The following is a 20,590-nucleotide window of genomic DNA, read 5'->3' as shown; positions in this document are numbered from 1 at the left end:
ACTTGCATGTATAAGTCAAAATGAGATGCAAAATTCCATCTTATGAAGAGCAAACTTATTGTCCAGATAATGAAAGTCTGGCTTTTTTAAAGAAATAAATACACAAGAATAAACAGTTCATTTAGTTTATTCCAAGCAAATAGTGACCACAACTGTGCGGGATTTTAATTTGGAAAATCATCTGCATAACTTGCATGTATAAGCCAAAATGAGATTTAATTGATCATTTTGCGTTCAGATTATGCCCAAAACGGCTGTCACGATCAGCCAGACCTCCCTGATCAATTCCCAGCCAATAAAACCGGTCCAAGGCTAACGATTGGTCTCTGGGTCTGTGTCACTGACTTCCCAATGCAACCCCCGGTACACACAGACACTGCACCACCGTACTGTACCTAATTAATTATTAACAAGTGATGCACAATGCATGTGTGTGTGTGTGTGGCAAGGATGCTGGTATCTTACATGTTACACAGGAGCGGTGCAGGAGGAGGTAGCCACCACGCATTAACTATTCAAAGATTCATTGACAATTTGCATTCCAAGAGGGGGGTACCGTTGAATAATAAAAAGAATCCTACCGGTGAAGTGTACCATCACATGCATAGCGGAGCAACAACGTGAGTGTTAACAGTTCCCAAACATAGGAGGTGGCTACAAGAAGACAACAAGATTGAAAGACTGAGCAAAAGGAGAAAAAAAAATCAATTTTTCTGTCAGGCGTTGACGGACCAAAGTGGAAAAATAGCTACCGGCGTGACGGCTCAGTTACACTGATAGACCCTGCGTCCGTGACCAAGTCTTGGTCAAGAGGTAGCCAGCAAACTGGGACTTGAGGTATCGGGATATACAAGTTTTCTCATCCCAAGAACTCTTCTGTCGCCTGAGGTGCTTACTTCTCTAAACTAAGACGTGGAGGAAAAATAATAAAAGAGCAACACACACACTGTTGGAGTGAATGTCAACACACCGACACTCGCTCCATAGGATTATCCAGACTATGTGAGGCAGTGGTGTCTGGCGCACGCCGTGTGGGTTTATAGAAACTGTCGTCGCGGATTTCTCGTCTGTCGTTTTGGGAGATATGACTTGTATTGGATCATGACACGCTGGATGGCAAGTAATCTCCGACTACTTCTCTTAGCTGCGTTGCTGGTTGAAGTCAGTTCTGATGTCAGCATCGATGGAGCAGGGTGAGTATTGACTGCTTGACTGCCTCAAAATCTGACTGATTATCAGCTTTTTCCCTCAAAAAATGTTGATTATCAGCTTTTTTCCCCCCAAAAATGTTGTTCTTAAGAACTTTGCCATCAGTGTTATACAGTATGTCCCCAAAAAAGTGTCAGTCTGAGTATTTTTGAAATAACTACAAAACCGTGAGGTCAATTTTGAAAATGTTTGGTTGTGCAGATACTCCTTAGCCTTGGCCTCAACCCCTATGAGTTTCATTTAATTTCAGTCACGCATCACTACACAATTGTCAATCGATCACAACAACCTTTTTGGACACTGACCAAGTTCCTTGCCTTATTCAATTTCAGTACTTTGTTAAGTAGGCTGTGCAAAATCCTTCATGATGTGAAAAGGGCTGCAGTTGGGATTGGAATCATTTGCCTGGTTATCAGTATCATGGCAAGACATCGGTTGAATGCAAATGATTCCAATCCCAAACCACATCAGCGGTTTTTTTTTTCCTCAACATGCAGGATTTTATACAGCTTACACAACACAGCACTGAAATTGATTAATGCATGGTCACAGGTCCAAAAATGTTGTTGATCAATTGACAATTGTGCAGTGATGTGTGACTGAAATTAAATGAAACTCGTAGGGGTTTAGGCCAAGGCTTAGGAGTATCTGCACAACCAAAAGTTTTCAAATTGACCTCTTGGTTTTGTAGTTATTTTAAAAACAGTCAGACAGACACTTTTTTGGGACATAATGCACAGTCTTGTTGCGACATCTCCTTGACCAGTTTAGTCAAGGCTTTTATGGGGATCAGATCCATACTTTTAACAGAGCAAGATGACTGCAATGTACTTCCAAGTTTGACTGCTGCAAAATCTTACCAATAATTGTTTCATTTTATTATTTAAAAAATGTTCAGTGTTGTAAAATTTTGTTGTGACATCCCCTCGACCATTTTTGTCTCGGTGTTTAATATGGATTTGACTTTCTCAATTTTTCAAAGTAACCAAAAACACCAAGTTTTGCCTGGTAGACATTTTATTTCACTTGATCTTTTTTATTTGTTTTCACATTAGAGTTGAAGAATGGGCCGCAGCATTTGGAAGTGAGCTTTACGAGCTGAGTCTCAAGTACAGCGGAGCAGAGTTCATCAGACAGGTAAAGTAACTATTTTTATTCAATGTTTTTGTCCTTCAATCATCAATTTTTTTAAATGGAAATCGCCCCCAGCAAGGCTATAAAAGCTACTCTTGGCAGAGGGCTAGAGAGAAGAAAAATATGAAGAAAAGAACAAAATTAATCAGGATTGCTGAATGTAGGCATTGATATTCCTCTTAAAAGAGCCTAGATCATAGAATTGAGGAAACAACCATTGGAAAAGGAGTTCCAAAGAGATACAGAACGTGGGAAATAGCCATTAGAGTAGCTCTTTTTTCTACAGAGTAAGTAAAAAAAAAGGAAACCCAAATGTTGGGACCATCGTTTTAAAGAAGATTTGCATGTAGCATTTTCAAAATCTGGGATATGAAAGCCCAATTCATTAGCTTTCTTTTAGTACAAGAATCATTCAAATCACTCATGTACTTCTTAAGTTGTGGAATTTTAAACACAACCACCATTTTAAAGTTCTGTCCACGGATCACAAAAAAGTTCAGTGTTCTTTCAGCAAAACGAAAACAAATCACATAGAGCTGTGTGTGAATTGTTTTCGTTTTGCTGAAAGAACGCACACCTTTTCTGTGATCCGTGGACAGAACCTTAAAATTCAGAACCTTGTGTTTAAAATTCCGTAACTTGAAAATGACATAAGTGATTTGAATGATTCTTGTACTAAAAAAAAACTTATGAATTGGGCTTTCAAATCCTAGATTTTGAAAATGCTATATGCAGAACTTCCCTAAAACAATGGTCCCAATGTTTGGGTTTCGTTTTTTTTTTACTCACCCTGTACATCTCGGCACAGATAGAGTGTATGGTTGAGAGGAAGCAGAGATCCTGGTTGCACGCTCAACCACCCTGACAGGAGGAACCAAGTCAAACTGGTAAAACAATTTTCATGTCATATAAACACACTTTAAAATCACACTCTAATTCTCTTTTCCTTTTTTGGACTGTGATGAATCAAGAAACTGTTGAGTCAATGTTTTTGTTACCAAATGTTCTACAATGTAACAAGCCCTGACAATTCTTTGTTTTGGATTAACTATCGGAGAGAACTTCCAACTTTTCATATCCCATTGGCCAGATGCAATACCTTAAAAAAAGTCCTGGTTTCATAGTGTACCGTTGCTGTGGAACTCTCTCCCTATTAAAAATGTGTTGTTCCAGATCAGCCTCACCTTTTAAAACAGCCGTTGACGGATTAATCACTTGATTCCAGATTTGTGGTGATGGTTTGTTTTTGGCTGTTTAGCTTCTTGACTCGCCTTGGTTACTTTAATGTTTTTAGCATATTTTAGTTCCCTCTATGTGTTTCTGTCATAATGTTTTTATTGGTTGCTTTTTTACTATTCATCCTTATGAGTCATTTTGTTTGATGGTTTTTATTACTCATCCAGTGTGTAAGAATTTTGCTATCCTCATGAAATTGACAGAAAAGGGTTTTCTGTTCTGGACTTTTCAGACCTGCAAGCACAAAACCACAGACAAGGTTGAAACATTCCGCTTTTTAGGGTTCAGCGTTTAGAAATTCCAGAGGTTCTCGGGAATTTGAAAATGTCATCAAACCTAATCAATCTCAAATGAAAGAAGGGTACCATATCATCCTCTGCTAAATTACCCTAACTTTCTTCAGATGCTTCCGTCAGCTGAACAAAAAAAATTACCAGATTTCTGTATATCAGTCTTTGAAGTATAGCCCCAAATCCATTAAAAATATCAATAATTTGAGCAATTAAACAACTCCCCAAGCAAAAGCACTGAAGCGATCCCTATTTCCCATAAAACCACTGGAATGCAGCCTTGATGGTTTATATGCGGGTGGTTTGCACTTTTTTCCTACCAGTACAATTTGATTTTTTGATAGCAGCTAAGAGTTTGCAAACATCTGCTTTGTTAATATGAAATATGGATGATAGTCATAAATTGTTATATTTGTCTGGCAGTATGGTGGGATTGACACGGACTATCAAGAGAACGAGAGTTGAAGTGATGACAAATCAATTGTTTGGATTACAAAATCAATACAAATCCCCCTGAGTAAGGATTAAAGGCCCCCACTCCCTGAGTGGGGATTAGAAAATGGATAGAGTTATTCAGGATGGGATGAGGTGGCTATAGCAGCCAACATTTCTCTTCAAGTGCCTCCATTGTTATGTTATTTCAGTGATGGATATTTTCATGACAGTTGTTAACAGTTAAAACTTCTCAACAATTGTCACAAAATACTCATCCATGATGTAGAAAGTTATCTGACAACAAAAATAATCATTTCCTTGATAAAGAAAAAATCTCTACTGATGTGCCTGAAAAATAATCTGGGAACATTGTTCTTGAATTTATCATGATCTAGCATGATGGTTGAGGTATTTAACGTGTGTTTTCCTTCACGATGTTTCATTTTTGGAAAGTTGATTATACTTACATTTGTACCATCACATGGCTTTCATTATAATTATTTTATAAAATGAAATGTAATACCATTGCCAAAGGGTTTAGCAGTTACAATAGTAAGCATGCGCACACACGCACATTAACGGATATTGTGCTAAGGTTTGTCATTAAACAAACCCTCCTTTTGTTTGACCAGTCACAGACAGTCAAAACTTCAATCCTCTTCCCCTGCCATGCCTTTTACACAGCTAGGTTAGTCACCAACAATCAGATCATATTTCCTGTAGGCACTGTGACAGTCAAATTCCATCAACAGACAAAAGCACACATTCTGAAATGTGTACATCCTTGCGGAGACATTTCTTTGTTCTCATGTACTAGTTTTCGAGTTTGATAGTTTATTTAAAAATGCTCTTATTTTAACCAGAATTAATTTCCTTGGCTGAAATTCGGAATTAATATCCCCTTTCTAAAACTCTACCATTTGCGACAAATCAACATACCTTGGAAATTCCTAGTTATTGAGTAAAATCCATATATCAATTTCGTGAAAACCTTGTGGAGACGTATTCATCTATAGAAATTGCCCTGTGGAGATGTATACAATGTTTTGTTCCATTGTGTGCATGTCTCCAGAGGGCACGGTGTATCAGATCAAGTAATAAACTGGTACGCACAGCTGGTTTATCAATCTTCTATATTGAAAACATTGATGTATCAAGTTTCATAAGAATAGTTACAGCCAAACAATCCTGCTTTGTGTGGGTGATGAGGACTGAACTGCACAATCACTTGATGTATTTCGACTGCTGGGTTAGCTTCGTTGAATTTGCCAGCCAATAGTGCATCTTTCCTATAAAGTGTCAGTTAGACAAATGTTAGAAAGAGAGCGAAGTTCCAGTGTCATTAACTCTTGAGTTATACAGCCTGTCAATTCAAGTACAGTATTTTGTACAACAACCTAGATTCAAAATTGCCACAATATTTCACTGAGATCTTCTTGTCATAAGCAACTGAACATAGCAATCCATCAAATTTAATTTTTCTCCCCAAGGCGCCAGGCAGGGAGGCCGGTTTACCTTGGCCGCTGCTGTATTTGCTCCCACCATTGCAGCTCTGTATATGGGTCAGAATAATTAATCCCATTTTTATTTATAATTAACCACATCATATATATATATATCAGGGTTGTGACAATAAAGATACGTCTACCCGGGACACCAGATTAATTTGTAGCAGACGCACGTTCAGTCCTAGAAACCCAATTTGCAGTTTGGGGTTGTGAGGGAGTTGGCAATAACCTCCCCCAGCTCTAAGCAGTGGACCGTGCAGGCTCCCTAGTGCTTCCCCCGCCAGATACAGACCAGTCTCAGAACGTGATCATTGTACAATGCAGAAGCGTCCCAGTAATAGTAATAAGTATTCTGCCGTCTATCTTTCAAAATAACTGCTCCGTGATAGTCAGGTTGACGCAGTGGTTACTTTCCTCGCCTTCCGCCTGTATGGCTGGGTTCGATTCCGGTCCTGGTCAACATGTGGATTGGGTTTTCAGTCCCTACCTGATTCCGTGGGTTTTCCCCAGAATATTCTTCAGGGGTTTTCCTCCCACCTCTAAAACTGGAATCTCTTCTCACTGTCTTCTCTCTACAGGTTTCTTCAGGCTTGCGAGCTTACAGTGCCTAGGGCACTTTTGAAGATTTCTTGGTTTCAGCACCAGAAATATAATAATACTAATTAAAAGTAGCTGGGAAAGTGCTTCCACTTTATTTGTTCTTCCACAGGCATGTTCGAAACCAGCTTGGGGCCTGGATGCTGATCCTGGCCTGAGTCAACGGCAAGAACCATTATCTGCCACCAGGCCCCTACCCATTTTCAACATACATGTACTTGTTTAATACCGGCCAATAAAAGCTGATCCATCACATTCAGTATTCATCACATGACATATTGTTTGTCATATAGCCCGGTCGAGACGTCAACAATACGTTCGAAGCGCATCCACCATTGTTGACGACATGAATTTCGCTTCACACTTGCTTTCGCGTGAAGTATGAACCGGGCTTAACAATCACATCACATGCATTTTGGGCTAAGCAATTCTTACTTGTGCTAAGTTCATTTCTGTGTTGAAAAGCCCCTTACTGACTCTTCTGTATTGTTGCGTTTGCCACACATGCTCTTCGTTACATGAGGACGAGTTGCGTTTGTATTTGGGGACTGTTTGAAGAATTTTCGCTTTGTGGCTTTTCCACAGCCTTGATCATGCCGTAAACTCATCAGAAACTGAATAGGCCATGAAATCTGTAGATATGAAACCAGCCAATATTGACAACAATGCGTGTCCTCCGTAGAACACGCGCTCATCTCTAAAAATAGCTCCTTGTAACAAAACTAACAAGCCATTGAAGCTTGAAATTGCCTTTTGTCATTCGCAGCGTTGATTCCCCCTCCTCTTCATTTCTTTGCCAGACAAATTGTTTCAGCCTTGTACTGGGTATTCCCACACTGATTTTCAGTCCTGCGGATGAAGTCTGCATTATCAGGACGCTCAGTCCAAAAAAATAGGGGGGGGGTGTGGTGGTGGTTCGAGTATGAAGGTTGTCACAGTGGCAAGTGCGTAGCCAACGGTGTCGGCCCTAAATGACAGATGTGCTGTAATTGTGCCAGTGAGAAGCCAAAACGCCTCAAGGCAATAACGATATTGGTTGTGTCTGAAAAGAGGTATGCATTGGGCAGTGTGTGAATTAGTTTGATGAGAGGTGGAAATCAGATGAGATGGTTGATTTAGTGGAGTTGTAATCCAGGAAGGGGGGGGGGGGCGTGAATGGGAACAAATGAAAGATCTGGGTTATCGCAAAACATTGAGATATTGAAACAATCGAAAATGAGAAATCATTTGTGGAGTGCTGGGGTCCAGTGGTTACGGTGTTCGACTCATGTGCCGTGGTACGTGGGTTCGAACCCTGACCCGGGAAGATGGTGCTTGTGTTCTTGGGCAAGACACTACCACAATTGCGTCTCTCACTCAGGAGTATAAATGGGTACCTGTGAAGGTAGAGACTAATGCGCTGATCTCGAGCTGCTGTAGAAACTGGTCTCATGACCTGATGAACAAGGGTAATAATTGTAAAGCACTTTGAGACCTTTGGTATATAAAGTGCTATACGAGCATCACGTTATTATTCATATTTACAAATATTGGCAATTGTTTCCAATGTTTATAAATGGCAGGAAACAAGTTATGGATGACAAAGTATATTTCAAAAAACAATCAGACCTTGTGCTGGGGAGGGGAGGGGGGATTGCTCCAAATTCCTTTCGAATCTTTTGTCAAAAGATAACTGGGCTCAAACGGCCTCTCACATCCAAATCATGCAGTGCAGAGTTTAGAATTCAGTTGAGGTTATTTAGAGAAATTGCCTTGGTTGAATGGACATGATGGATGGAGATATTTTCACTCAGCACTCTCTGAATCAATATGGACTGAACTTTGCAAGTCTGTGATGTGTGGGTCACACTTCCTACAGAATACTAGGGTTTTATTCTCTGAAAAAAGTACCCATGCATTGCTGCTGGCATCTCTCAGAGGCAAATATCTTTGACCTGGATTCATTTTCCATGCTACATGTATCTGTATCTGTCCAACCCTCCCTTAAGTTATTTGTTTCTCGTCATTCAGAGGAGATACTTGAGCATTTTTGACAATAATTTAACAATAATCCTCTAGTTCACAGTTCTGCTTCATGTGTTAGGCCAAAAAAAAAAGTCTCCGGTTTCTGGTATGGAGCTTGCCCAAAAAGTGGGGCGGCGACGCGGCTTTTTTTGTTTTTTTACCTGATTTTTTTGCTTCAAATGTCGGCTGATGACTGCAAATGGTGCCCGACTAAACTTAGTGCAAATATATGGGAGTCCAGAGAGGCCACATAAAGCTTATTCTCGACCATACCCCAATCTAAAAACACGTTAAAATTTTCCAGCAGCAGGATTCCAGTCAAACCAGTGAGTTTGGCGGTTTTGAGACATCATCTTTCATTGAAAAAAAACCTTTTTCATTTTGCCGACGCGCATGGCTACGGCGACGCGCGCGCATACCAGAAACCGGAGACTTTTTTTTTTTGGCCTTAAGTTATACACATTACAGTCTGACTCTGGAACATAGCTGAGAGGCACCGGAGACGAATGCCTCCATTGCCTTCAAGTGTTCCTTGTTGACTGCTGAAAATCTCCCCACAGACAATTGGATTCCCTGACATTCATGGCCTTGACTATATGGTGGAATCTGGCGACCAGAAGTAGAAGCTTTAACTGCGGTGGTGTACGCATTCCTAAAGATGAGGCGCATGGCATCTTGGTATTCCTATTGGTCAAAGGAGCCCAGAGTGCATGCGTACTACCTGAGCGCGACTTGGCGAGACTGGTGCCACCGCAGAAAATGGCTGCCACCGGATTTGTCTGTTGTAGTTGGTGCTCTAAGAACACAATTCTCTGATGTCCGGGGACCAATATAATGGCACTGCTCAGTGGCGTAGCACAGTCACTTTTATTGGGGGTAAAATTTTGTTTAAAAGGCCACTTGCACATTTGTGGTGAAATGTAGACAGGTTTTTTTCCCTGGACACTTGGCCTCCGTAAATTAAAAAGGGGGGGGGGGAGTGTCACGAACCATCTCTTGGTGACGGCGCTGTTCATTAAAAACCGACGATTATGCACACCAACGGCCAATATAAGGTGCTTTTCAGGGCGATACATGTGCGAAATACAGAAAAAGGTACATGTACCAAAAACAGCAGATGCCACAAAAAAGGGCAACACTTCTTTTCATAAAAGGGCACTTGTTCAGAAAAAAGGGCACTCTTTACAAATTATTGGGGGAGGGTAAAAAGGGCATGTGCATGGAAAAAGGCAGTCTTTACAAAATATTGGGGGGTAAATACCCCCCTCCCCCCTGATGATGTGCTAGTGCCTGTGCATCAGTGATATAGTCGATACCTTTTCCAAAACCTCACACAAATGCTCATATATATGATGGAACATCAGATTTATGTCCAACATGAATGCGCGAAAATTCTACGTTTTGGCTTTCAGCATGCAAATCTGGCGTTCGGTTGTTTTTTAATGTTCAAGTAGGATTTAAAATTTATCACTTAATTGGGCAATAGATTTCTCAAAGGCCTTGAAAGGTCCAGTGAGATTTTAGCTCTGAAATACACATTTTACTCGACAAAAAAATGCTGATTCAAAAATCAGTATTCCTTTAACGACTAATAAACAGTCTAGGCTACTTGTTCGACTTAATCTGTGTCTGGAATTATGAATAATCCATCAAATCTTAGGTGTCTCAGAAGATCTCACAAAATTCTTGACTTCAACACTGCTAACCATGGTTCCTGCAAATGCTCCAAACTCATCACAGTTATTACAAAATGCCTCAACTGTCACATAAACCGCCGACAATTTCTCAGCGTGCAGTTCTCTCAAACCCCCCCCCCCCCCCTCCTTCCACCTCCTGGCTACAGCATGTTAACGGATCCTTCTAATATACCGTAACCAGTCATATAATTAGATCTCGCTGGCTCTAATTCGTCTGGGCCTGGTGTTATGTGGATAAATACGTCTAACACATGTGCTGGAGAAAGTGCTGGCTGGCGCAGCACACAGGAGAGAGGATGGTGCAGAGACAGCCACTGAGATACTAATTTTTTTTTAAAGCAGTTCATTTGTGCCCCATGCTGTAGGTGTTTGGTGGGTTTTTTTCCTTCAAAATTATGTCATACGCAAACCTTGAAAAATTTCTTGTCAGCACAGTATATTTGCCGATCTGTATCCAACAAAATAACTTATGAGGGGTCTTTTTTTTTTTTTTAACTCTAAGCACTTTTACTACATTGTATTACATTGTATACATTGCATTTATTCCTGGACGAATCCCTAAAAACCATGTGGTACAGGGAGTAAAGGGATAACGAGAATGATACTCTTCTGTGCGTATAATTTTGTAAAATCGGTTACCCGTAATCCTTCTATGAGACAAAAATTTGAACTTTTCCTAATATATCTGCTGGTTCCCGACTCTGGCTTTTTCTGTTAAACACCACTCCCACCCTGTACTGCCCATTAGGCCAAAAAAAAAAAGTCTCCAGTTTCTGGTATGGAGCTTGTCCAAAAAGTGGTGCGGCGACGCGGCTTTTTTTTTTTTTTTACCCGACTTTTTTGCTTCAAATGTCGGCTGATGACTGCAAATGGTGCCCGACTAAACTTAGTGCAAATAAATGGGAGTCCAGAGAGGCCAAATAAAGCTTATTCTCGATCATAACCCCATCAAAAAACACGTTGAAATTGCGCAGCAGCAGAATTCCAGTCAAACCAGTGAGTTTGGCGGTTTTGAGACATCATCTTTCATTGAAAAAAAAACTTTTTCATTTTGCCGACGCGCATGGCTACGGCGACGCGTGCGCATACCAGAAACCGGAGGCTTTTTTTTTTTGGCCTTATGGTGTGGGGGAAAAAAAGTTAATTTATAAAAATTTTTATGCATGATCAAGTTCATGCATAAATAATTTGTGCATAATTTATCCCTGAGTCATATGCAAACATACATTCTGTGCCAAGTAGCCATTTCAGTCAAAATCAGTCAAGTGACTGTTTTCGACAGTTAAGAATTCCCAGCCTACGTAAAGCAGGATTGACTGGCTGTGACTGTTTATGTATTGATACAGCCGTGCTTTGACTCCGGGTGATTGATAAGCCAGCTGTGCCCACAACTTGCCTGCTTTGTCTGTTCATGGTCTGTTGACTGCGTTTGACTAGTCACAGTGCTTGCTTGACATATGATCTGACAGCTTGTGACTAGCCTGTGTTAAAAGTGTGGCAGGGGAAGTGGATGGAAATTTTGACTGTCTGTGACTGTTTAAATAGCAGGAGGGTTAAGCATGACAAAGTTCAAAACTAAATTGCAGAGTTGTAATAGCAGGGTTGTACAGTTTTTTGTGTCTGGTCAAAACCGTCAATAGTTTATTCAACCACAGTGTTACAAGCACCGTGCAAGCAATTTCAGGATCTCTGGATGACTGGGCAAAAATATGTCAAATGATCCATCTATTTGCATTGTCGACAATGCAAGCCACAAAATTGATTTGAACCGTTACTCGTTCATCTTCTCGTTCAAATAAACCTTTTCATTTGAAAAGGTTAATTTGATGTTGCACTGTTGTACGTCTGTTTAATAATGAATGAAAATTCTGAGAAAAGATCGCAAATGCTGCCATTAACATGTGTCATATCTTTTCTGTCAAACATTTGAAACGACAGGTGTTCAAAAAAATGATACAAATGAGTTTTGAATTCATCAGACTAATGGATGTACCAGTTGGTTCATGGTCTAAAGGATTCCAGTGTTTGTGTTCTTGAGCAGGGCAATTTACAGCAATTAATTTTCACCACTTTTTTTGTTGTTATTGAAGGTAGGTTAATATCAACGTAGGTGGGAGTAAATTAACGATATGTCATAAGAAAGAAACAAAAACCTTAAAAATTGAGCCAATTAAACCTTTTTTGAATCCCTAGAAAAAAAAGAGGAATGCCTCTTTGTAACCTCCAGAGAAAAGGAAGTATTTAAAGTTAGTGTCAAATATATATCTAACGATTAAAATCATTTATTGCTGAGTAAAACTCCTCCGAAAACTACTTGCAAAATCCCTGTCCCCCACCACTAACATGCTGCACTTTGGAGAAATCGATTGAAATATGTGCCGAAATTCCATCCCCATATTGACTTTTACCAGTGTTCTTGTATCTTTTAGCGCATCTCATGCAAACATTTGCATGTAATTTTTGACGGGTGGGGCGGGGGGATCAGTGTGAATTCCTATATGGTTAGTTGCGTTCTTGCTTAACTGCCTTTTTTCGCTACCAGCCGGCTGAACCAGCTGCCCGCTGATTTACCATGGCAACAGTCTCCATGGAAATGTCAAAAGCCAACAGATTACCACCACCATTCTCGGAATTGATGATAATCATGTGGTTATTTGCATCCATTGTTCCGCCATACAGACACAAAAGCTACAGTAAATAGCTCAAGTATAGTGTTTCAAAAGAGTTCTTTTTTTTTCTTTTTAGCAATTGTGTTTGAGAGAAAAGAGCAGCTGCCATATTTGTGTTGGTATTTAAACCTGAAAAAGCTAACAAGATCCTTGGCATTTTCATGAAAACATACAAGACAAATCTCGAGGTAAAGATAAGAATGGGACTAAACACACTGTGAAAATGTTCCCACCAATACTTTGTCATTTTTTTTTTTAAAGTGGGTCCAGTGACACACAAAACACACTCAATTTAGTTCTTCATACATCATTTGCTTTTGCTGTAATTTTCAGAAACGGATGGATTTAGGGGTTAGTATTTTATAGCAAATATTGTTACACTGACTTGTTTAAAAATTTTGGATCATAAATGCTGGAAAAGCCAAGAAAAAAATGTTGTTCTGGTAGCCTGGTTCCCTGACCCTACTTTAGATGAAACAGAGCAATTTATAGACGTAGGGAAATTGTCAGGTCAGGGAACCAGACTAGCTGGCTTGCACCCGTTCACGGATGTGTAACGATTGCAAACAAAATGTGGACTAACTTAATTTGGTAAATTGGGGGCAGTATATGAAAATTTCCAACGATGGTTAACTGACCATCGTTGGAAATTTATACAAAAATTCCAGGTTTCTTGAAAATGACAGCACATTATTTCACAGGATGCTTGAGACTATTATTCACTTACAGTCAAGTAAGGTATTTCATAATAATTTGGTAGTTTTGGTTTTTGATGTTTCCAATTGCAGTATATATACACACTGTGAAAATGTTCCCACAAATACGTAATCATTTTTTTAAAGTGGGTCTAGTGACACACTTAACAAACCATACTTGATTTGGTTCTTGATTCAGGGCTCAATTAGTCGTCTTGGTTCCCATTTATTGGACTGATTCAGTCCCACCGACGAAATCAAAACTGATTTCATGCAGAGAACCTTTGCATTGCTTTCTCTTCACTCGTGTCTCCAAAAATAATATATCCACAGAGATTCCAATTTTCAGGTTTCAACCTGAATTCAGGTTTTTTGTGCATAAAATGTGACACATTAAAAGTGCTGGATTTGGTCTGAAAGATCCAGAGAACACATTTTTTGAAAGGGGGTAAGGGTAGTTTCAGGTTTTTTAGTAGTGTTTCAGGCTTTTTATTGATATATTGGTGGCATCTCTGTATCCACAGAGCTAGACATGTTGGAACTGCTGATTTTTTTCCTCATTCTGCTAGACATCCATTTAGGTGTTCACAGGTTGTAATAATATGACTGGATCTATTGGCCTATCTCATAAAAGGAGTCATAAGGGTCATTTTCCACTTCTTCATTTTGTACATGCACCAGAAACAGCATTGGCCTACCGTTGAAATACAGTTGTGCAAGATTTGTTTAGTGGCGTGTGTCTCTTGGGAAATTAATTTATCAAAATAAAGCCACTCTCACTTGCAACCTTTTATAAAAGCTGTCCAGGAAATGTAGTGTTTTACCATGACTTTTTCTTATTTGTATGTTTTTTCAACTATAGCTGTTGGCAGTTTATATGGACATGAGTTTATCTGTTTAGTTCTGTTCATGCAAATTTTCCATTTTGTTTTGGTTGAATGTTCACAAAACCTAGGGTGCGTTTTGGCGGTCTTAACCAATAATTGGTTCGGTGGTTTCTTGTCGGTGAATTTCTTCAGCAATTTTAATTGGGTTAGAATTACGCATGATCATGTAGTACTCAAATCCCCAAAACAATTAACCAAAGAGAAACCACCGAACCAATTCTTGGTTATGACCACCAAAACGCACCCCTATCTAGCTTTCTATTGAGTTTACATTCACTAGCTTATCAGTATGCAAATTGGAAAGTGCAGCCACTCTAATAAATTAATTACCCTCTCCCAAATGGTTACTGACACCGCAGCGCCACGTTTTTACCAGTCCCTGAGATCCATAAAACGCCAGCTGTTTTTACTCCTCGTTGCCTGCGACGTTGTTTCAATTTTTCCGTCCAGTTGTTTCGGAGCGGGTTTCATTTGGGAAAAGCTCTCTTCTGCTTTTCCCTACGCATGTTAAACAAAGGTATCCATTCGGCTCGATCTGAACTGTGGTAATTTGATTTGTTAGTCCCGGTCACGGGGGGAAGTGCAGGAATTATGGGGCAGTTTGTCTGATCACAGGAACAATTTATTCAATTATGAAATCGGGAGGTTTGGGCAAGATGCAAAAAAATGACAAATGGTTTTCCAAGGAAGGCAGAATTCAGGACTGGGTCGAAGCTTTGAAAAATTGGAAGCAATCAGAAACATCACTTTATTAAAAATCAGTACAGGCTGGGAAAACCTTCTCTGCAAACAATTTAGGAAAAATCAAATTCTCCATCCTGTATGTTGCCATGGCAACCAGTTGCTGAGGAAGGGGCTGTGCTCAAATGAACCCCCCCCCCCCCAGTATAAATTTATGAGTTCTGTCTGTTTACACTGTTTATGATATGGTTTCATTAGCTGAAGTTCAGAAGTTTATTTTAGTTGGGGGGGGGGCAGCTGAGTATATCCACCCCCTCCTAGTCTTAGGTCAGGGAATGGGTGACAACACACTATTAACAAATAATTTATAGAACTTAGGTTACAACCACTTGATGATGATGAGAACTTAGGTTGACCCCACTTCAAACGCCGTACACACAATAAGACACTGACCCTTCTCTGACTCTACATCTGAGTAAGATATTTATGTAGCGTAACTTCAGACCACATCAATTTCTGTTCTAATCTTTATGTGTAGCATTGTTATGTAATACAGGGTGAGTAAAAGAAAACCGAAACCTAAATATCGGGACCATTGTTCTACTGAAGTTCTAAATGTAACACATTCAAAATCTAGGATATAAAAGCTCAATTCATAAGCTTTCTTTTAGTACAAGAATCATTCAAATTACTCATGTACTTTCAATTTACGGAATTTTAAACACAACCACCGTTCTAAAGTTCTGTCTACGGATCACAAAATGGTTAGTGTTCTTTGAGCAAAACGAAAACAAATCACATAAAGATGTGTGTGAATTGTTTTCGTTTTGCTGAAAGAACGCACACCTTTTGTGTGATCCGTGGACAGAACTTTAAAATTGTGGTTGTGTTTAAAATTCCATAACTTGAAAAGTACTTGAGCATTTTGAATGATTCTTGTACTAAAAGAAAGCTTATGAATTGGGCTTTTATATCCTAGATTTGAAAGTGCTACATGCAGAACTTCACTAAAACAATAGTCCCAACATTTGGGTTTCATGTTTTTTGACTCGCCCTGTATAGCATTTGTATGCCCCCTCAGTAGTGGATACATGTCCTAATCCTATCCGCATTCAATTGTCCATGCCATTCACTATAATTTGATATTTATTTTACGTGTATGGCCTGGAACACTCCTACTTGGCCGTATGGATCCACAGACACCAACTGCATCAGTGAACATCGTGGCAAAAAAAAAATCAAATTAAAACCTTTGGTTGTGTGCATAATTCAAGGGTGCGTGCCTGTGGTGGCTCCGGTTCGCAGCATAACTGAATGAGCCTATGTTAGTTTATCCAATTTATGCGAAATGCAGCGTAGCGGATACACGGTATCAATTGTCCGGTCTGTATTGATTTTGGAACGATATCCGCGGTAATTGTTGGAGAAAAGACTCGGTTCATGCAATCTGTTGAGTTGTGCGCACGCAACAGAAAGTGTAGCTGGATGGCTGGACTTCGTTGGTGTTTTTGTCCATTAAAAAAAGAATATGGTATCCAGCAGAGCATGTCAGTTGGTCGAATGATTTCCTTACATGTTCGTGGTTAAATTAAAACAAGTATGACTGTAAATAAACCTAAATGACCCCATTCATGAATTCAGACTGTTATAGGCCCTATATCAGCATTAAAACATTAATTCAGTGAGTAGTTTTACAAAGTTTTGCTCAAGCTGAGTTTAATGTTTTGCATTTGAAATTCTTAAAAAGTTTTACCTCAGTATCAATGGTTGAATATTCGAAAACATTGATCAAATAATGGAATACTAAATTATTCAAAATGCACAACACTAACTTATATCCTTATTTTCTACTAGTTTTGTTCACTCGAGTCGCTGACTCGGACTCGAGTTGGACTCGAGTCGCTATTTTTTGACTTAAGACTTGAGTTGACTTGGGAAAAAATGACTTGAGACTTGACTTGACTTGAATAAATTTGACTTGCTGACATTAACACATTTTTTTAAGTTCAAAAAAACCCACAAACCTCTGGCGTTCGTGCGCACTAGCATAATCGGTTGAAAAGAATGCAGATATTATATACATAGCGAATTAGCAACCAGCACGCGATAGCTGGGCATCCTGAGCCTGCCACACGTCATGTACACGACTATCACTATGTGTTTGTTATGGACAACGTATCATACTTGACCTCGTGCATGCGAGGTGAAGTTTGTGCCGTGCGTAGTCTGAATACCATCCGTTGTTATAGAGCGGTCATTCCATAGAGACCATAGGCTACACGTACGCATTGAGTGATTTACCGTAAGCGTGCAAAATGCAACTATGTTTTAAACCACTGGAAAACGGCTGCTACCCCTAATCCGCCATAAAGCAAAAATAATTCACATCATGCATTCAACGAAAATGTTCAGAAGGACATTTTGTCAGACTTCCTTCAAACATTCAACATGATGGAACAAGTTTGAAAATATTATATCAAAAATGCATTTTTGGACTCTTTAGATACAAATAAGGTGTTTGAGAGAGGATGTTTGAAAAGCATGATTTTTTTAAAATCTCCTTACATGATGCACGCTTTGATAAACCCCATTCCCATCTCTACTCCGGCTCCGTCGTCGAACACATAAACTGGTTCCCGCACATAGTATGTGCATCTAATATTTTTTTTTTTAAATGGCTCAAGACTTGACTTGACTTTTTGAAAAAATTGACTTGAGACTTGACTTGACTTGCTTAAATTTACTTGAGACTTGACTTGACTTGCTTAAATTGACTTGGGACTTGACTTGACTTGGAAAAAAATTGACTTGAGACTTACTTGACTTGCTAAAATTTGACTTGGGACTTGACTTGACTTGGAAAAAAATGACCTGGTTACAACTCTGTTTTCTTCCAAGAGACCTGCATGCACAAATAATTAAAAGACTTCCTCACCTGTCCCAGCCAATAGTTAAATAAATAAATGAATAAAAGCTTAATGACTCTTGCGGCATAAAAAACTGGGTTATAGGTTAGTGACAAATTTTGAAATTATTTATTTAATTCTTACTTTAAAGTTGGTATATACATGCTTTTTTCCAAATTTTGAGTTTCTTCTCCGAACAAATTTTAAAGGAATATAATGTCCTGTAACAAATAAAATTGCTTGTTTGCATTTGCAGGCCTTTTTGCAGTTTTAACAATGATTGTAAATAGGGCGCTTCAGTTCAGAAAATTCTTTAAATATTCATATCTAGTGACGTTTCAGCTATATACATGTATATGTTAAGTATTCGCCTGTAACGGCTATGCTAAAATTGTGGCCAGTTTGCGACACTCCCGCGCGATCATGTAGGCAAACATGCAGCCAGACCAGCCTGGCTATACTACAGTTCCTACGTTCTATCATAATCTCTGCTATTTTGCGTCTTTTCCTCTCACTGATATGCAAAACCCGTGGTTTTCCAAGTCTTGTTTCACGTGTCATTTATGATTGTGTTTTTTGACTTTCAGTATGCATGTAAAATGCTACATATCTGATCTACCTGACTCGTTGAGTTTCCCATGAACCCGTAATGTAAATATTACACAGGCCCTACAAGCGACACCTAGACAAACACCTGCACATCATCCCCCCTCTTCCCCCACCACCACCTTGGCTTGTAACCTGTCCCTGACTAGAAGGTCTGACGCTGGCCATGAATCCGTCTTGATCAATACCGGGCAGAAGTAAGGCCAGACGCCCCACCTGGTCTAATGTTTGTTCTCACCTTACACAGTGGCGACGTGGAGATGTTGTCTGGAAGGCAGCTTGCTTGCTCCGGTTAGGTTTCCGCTACTGTGTGTGCATGTAGTATTTGTATTGTCATAAACCCAATAAAATGTTGGTTTAAAATTGAAAATAAATTGTCTTCAAGGCATACATGAAGATTGTTGTAGGTGGATTTAAGTAAGATTAGAGGCTTTGCATGGTGGAGATACTAATGAGTGAAAGGTTTGCTAAAACATCATGTTGGAATAATTTCTCAAACTAAGAGAATGATTCTGAAAAGAACTAGAGGTATTAACTCGATGTTTCAGTCAGTATGCTCTGACCAACAAGAAGAGCTGAAGACGGTCAGAGCATACTGACCGGAATGTCAAGTATATACATTTTTGTACCTCTGGTTCTTTTCAGAACCATTCTCATGGTGTTTCTGCAAACCTTTCCACTCAGAAGTTGAATTTGACAGCTTTACCCCGCCCAAAAAACTAAACTTTGAAGTTCGGGTCCAGCTTGACTAGGAAAGCCTGTTCTTGTTAATCAAACTTTTACCCTGAAGTTTGCTAACATTCTTCAAATTTCTCATGAATCTGCCAAAATTTCAAAAGATATTATTAAAAAGTAAAAAAAAATTCTGGATATTAGGTCCTTAAAATGGAATGACTCCGATAATTTGCCCAAGAAATTTAACCTTTCCCCCAGCTACCAGAGCCAAACAATATGCTCGTCGATGTGTGCTACGCTTGTCTGACCCATGAGACATCACAGTTGAACAGGGCTATATTTTAATACCAAAACTTTGCTCCTTAAACTTTTATTCTCGATTTAAAGGTGTCACCCTTTCATTATCCTCACATTTTTTAAGACGATTTTCTCATGTTTCTTTGCAGGAGTACGAGCGTCGGGATGATGTGCACGTGGAAAGAGTGAATGGCATCAAGGTGGTTCAGGAGATGGCAACCAAGATGGAGAACATGCTGGAGAACAAGGTGCTAGCCGTCAAGGTAAGGTGGACCAATTTCTTCCGCCTGGACTAATTTTATGGTGCTACTATTAAATAAGCGTATTATTTATCTGTGAATTCAGCGCAGTGCTGTAGTTGTGGCCATCACAAGTAAATCATAAGTCTGGAAGTAAGTAAATCACTAGTCAATTCACAAGTCCAGTCACAACTAGCAGAAGATGAACACGGTAACCAATGAATGCTTTCGTAACAGTTCATTTGAATAGCTTGTGACTTGAGTTGGCTCTGGACTGCATGACTTGTGATGGACTTGTGATGGACTTGTGAGGACTTGTGATGGTCTCAGCTACAACACTGAGTAAGCGAAACGGTAAGCAGGAAGCACAGCAGATCATGCTTATTCAGAGGCAGAATCTGCTTAAAGTTCTAATGCAGCAATGGGCTTCATACACAAGTACCCCCTCAACGGTAAGAAAGGGAGAGTTGGGGGAGACCACTGAAAAAGACATATGTACACATTTCTGACGCCGTTTGATGCTTATGTAAAAACGCTATGGTGTGTGTACATTCAGAGTAAAATAAGTTGTGCTACTTCACGCTGTACGCCCGCGAACCAGTACGCGCATGCAGCATGTCCTGTCCCCCGGGCTCTTTGGTCAAAAGCGCCCTCTTCGCGCATGGAGCCCATAGCAATATCATTGTGTGCGTAAGCATGACAACAACATTCTAAGAAAAGACACACATGGAAATCCCGCCGGCTACAATTTGTTCTGCTTTGTATGGTTACTCACGTGTTCTGACACCCCTATGTTCCAACACCTATGCTCTGACACAATCTCAT

The 20,590-nt window shown here is 39.7% G+C and overlaps 1 protein-coding gene across 6 annotated transcripts in view; it reads left to right on the top strand.

The window, feature by feature from the left end:
• Positions 1-409: 409 nt before the first annotated feature.
• Positions 410-20,590, top strand: part of LOC119732145 (voltage-dependent calcium channel subunit alpha-2/delta-3-like) — a 100,288-nt gene continuing 80,107 nt past the window's right edge. For 3 of the 6 annotated variants that reach the window (XM_038205548.1, XM_038205549.1, XM_038205550.1), the window contains exons 1-3: positions 414-1,193; positions 2,265-2,346; positions 19,676-19,789. In XM_038205548.1, the coding sequence (XP_038061476.1) occupies positions 1,102-1,193; positions 2,265-2,346; positions 19,676-19,789 (288 nt within the window). In that variant the 5' untranslated portion in view covers positions 414-1,101. Of the gene's footprint in view, positions 1,194-2,264; positions 2,347-19,675; positions 19,790-20,590 lie in introns of all 6 variants that reach the window. The other 3 variants (XM_038205547.1, XM_038205546.1, XM_038205545.1) reach the window with 2 other exon arrangements.

This window comes from Patiria miniata, unplaced genomic scaffold, assembly GCF_015706575.1.
Source record: "Patiria miniata isolate m_02_andy unplaced genomic scaffold, ASM1570657v1 HiC_scaffold_24, whole genome shotgun sequence".
Classification (NCBI taxonomy): Eukaryota; Metazoa; Echinodermata; class Asteroidea; order Valvatida; family Asterinidae; genus Patiria; species Patiria miniata.
The sequence above is the reverse complement of the archived record's forward strand: the minus strand, read 5'-3'. Positions and strand labels throughout refer to the sequence as shown.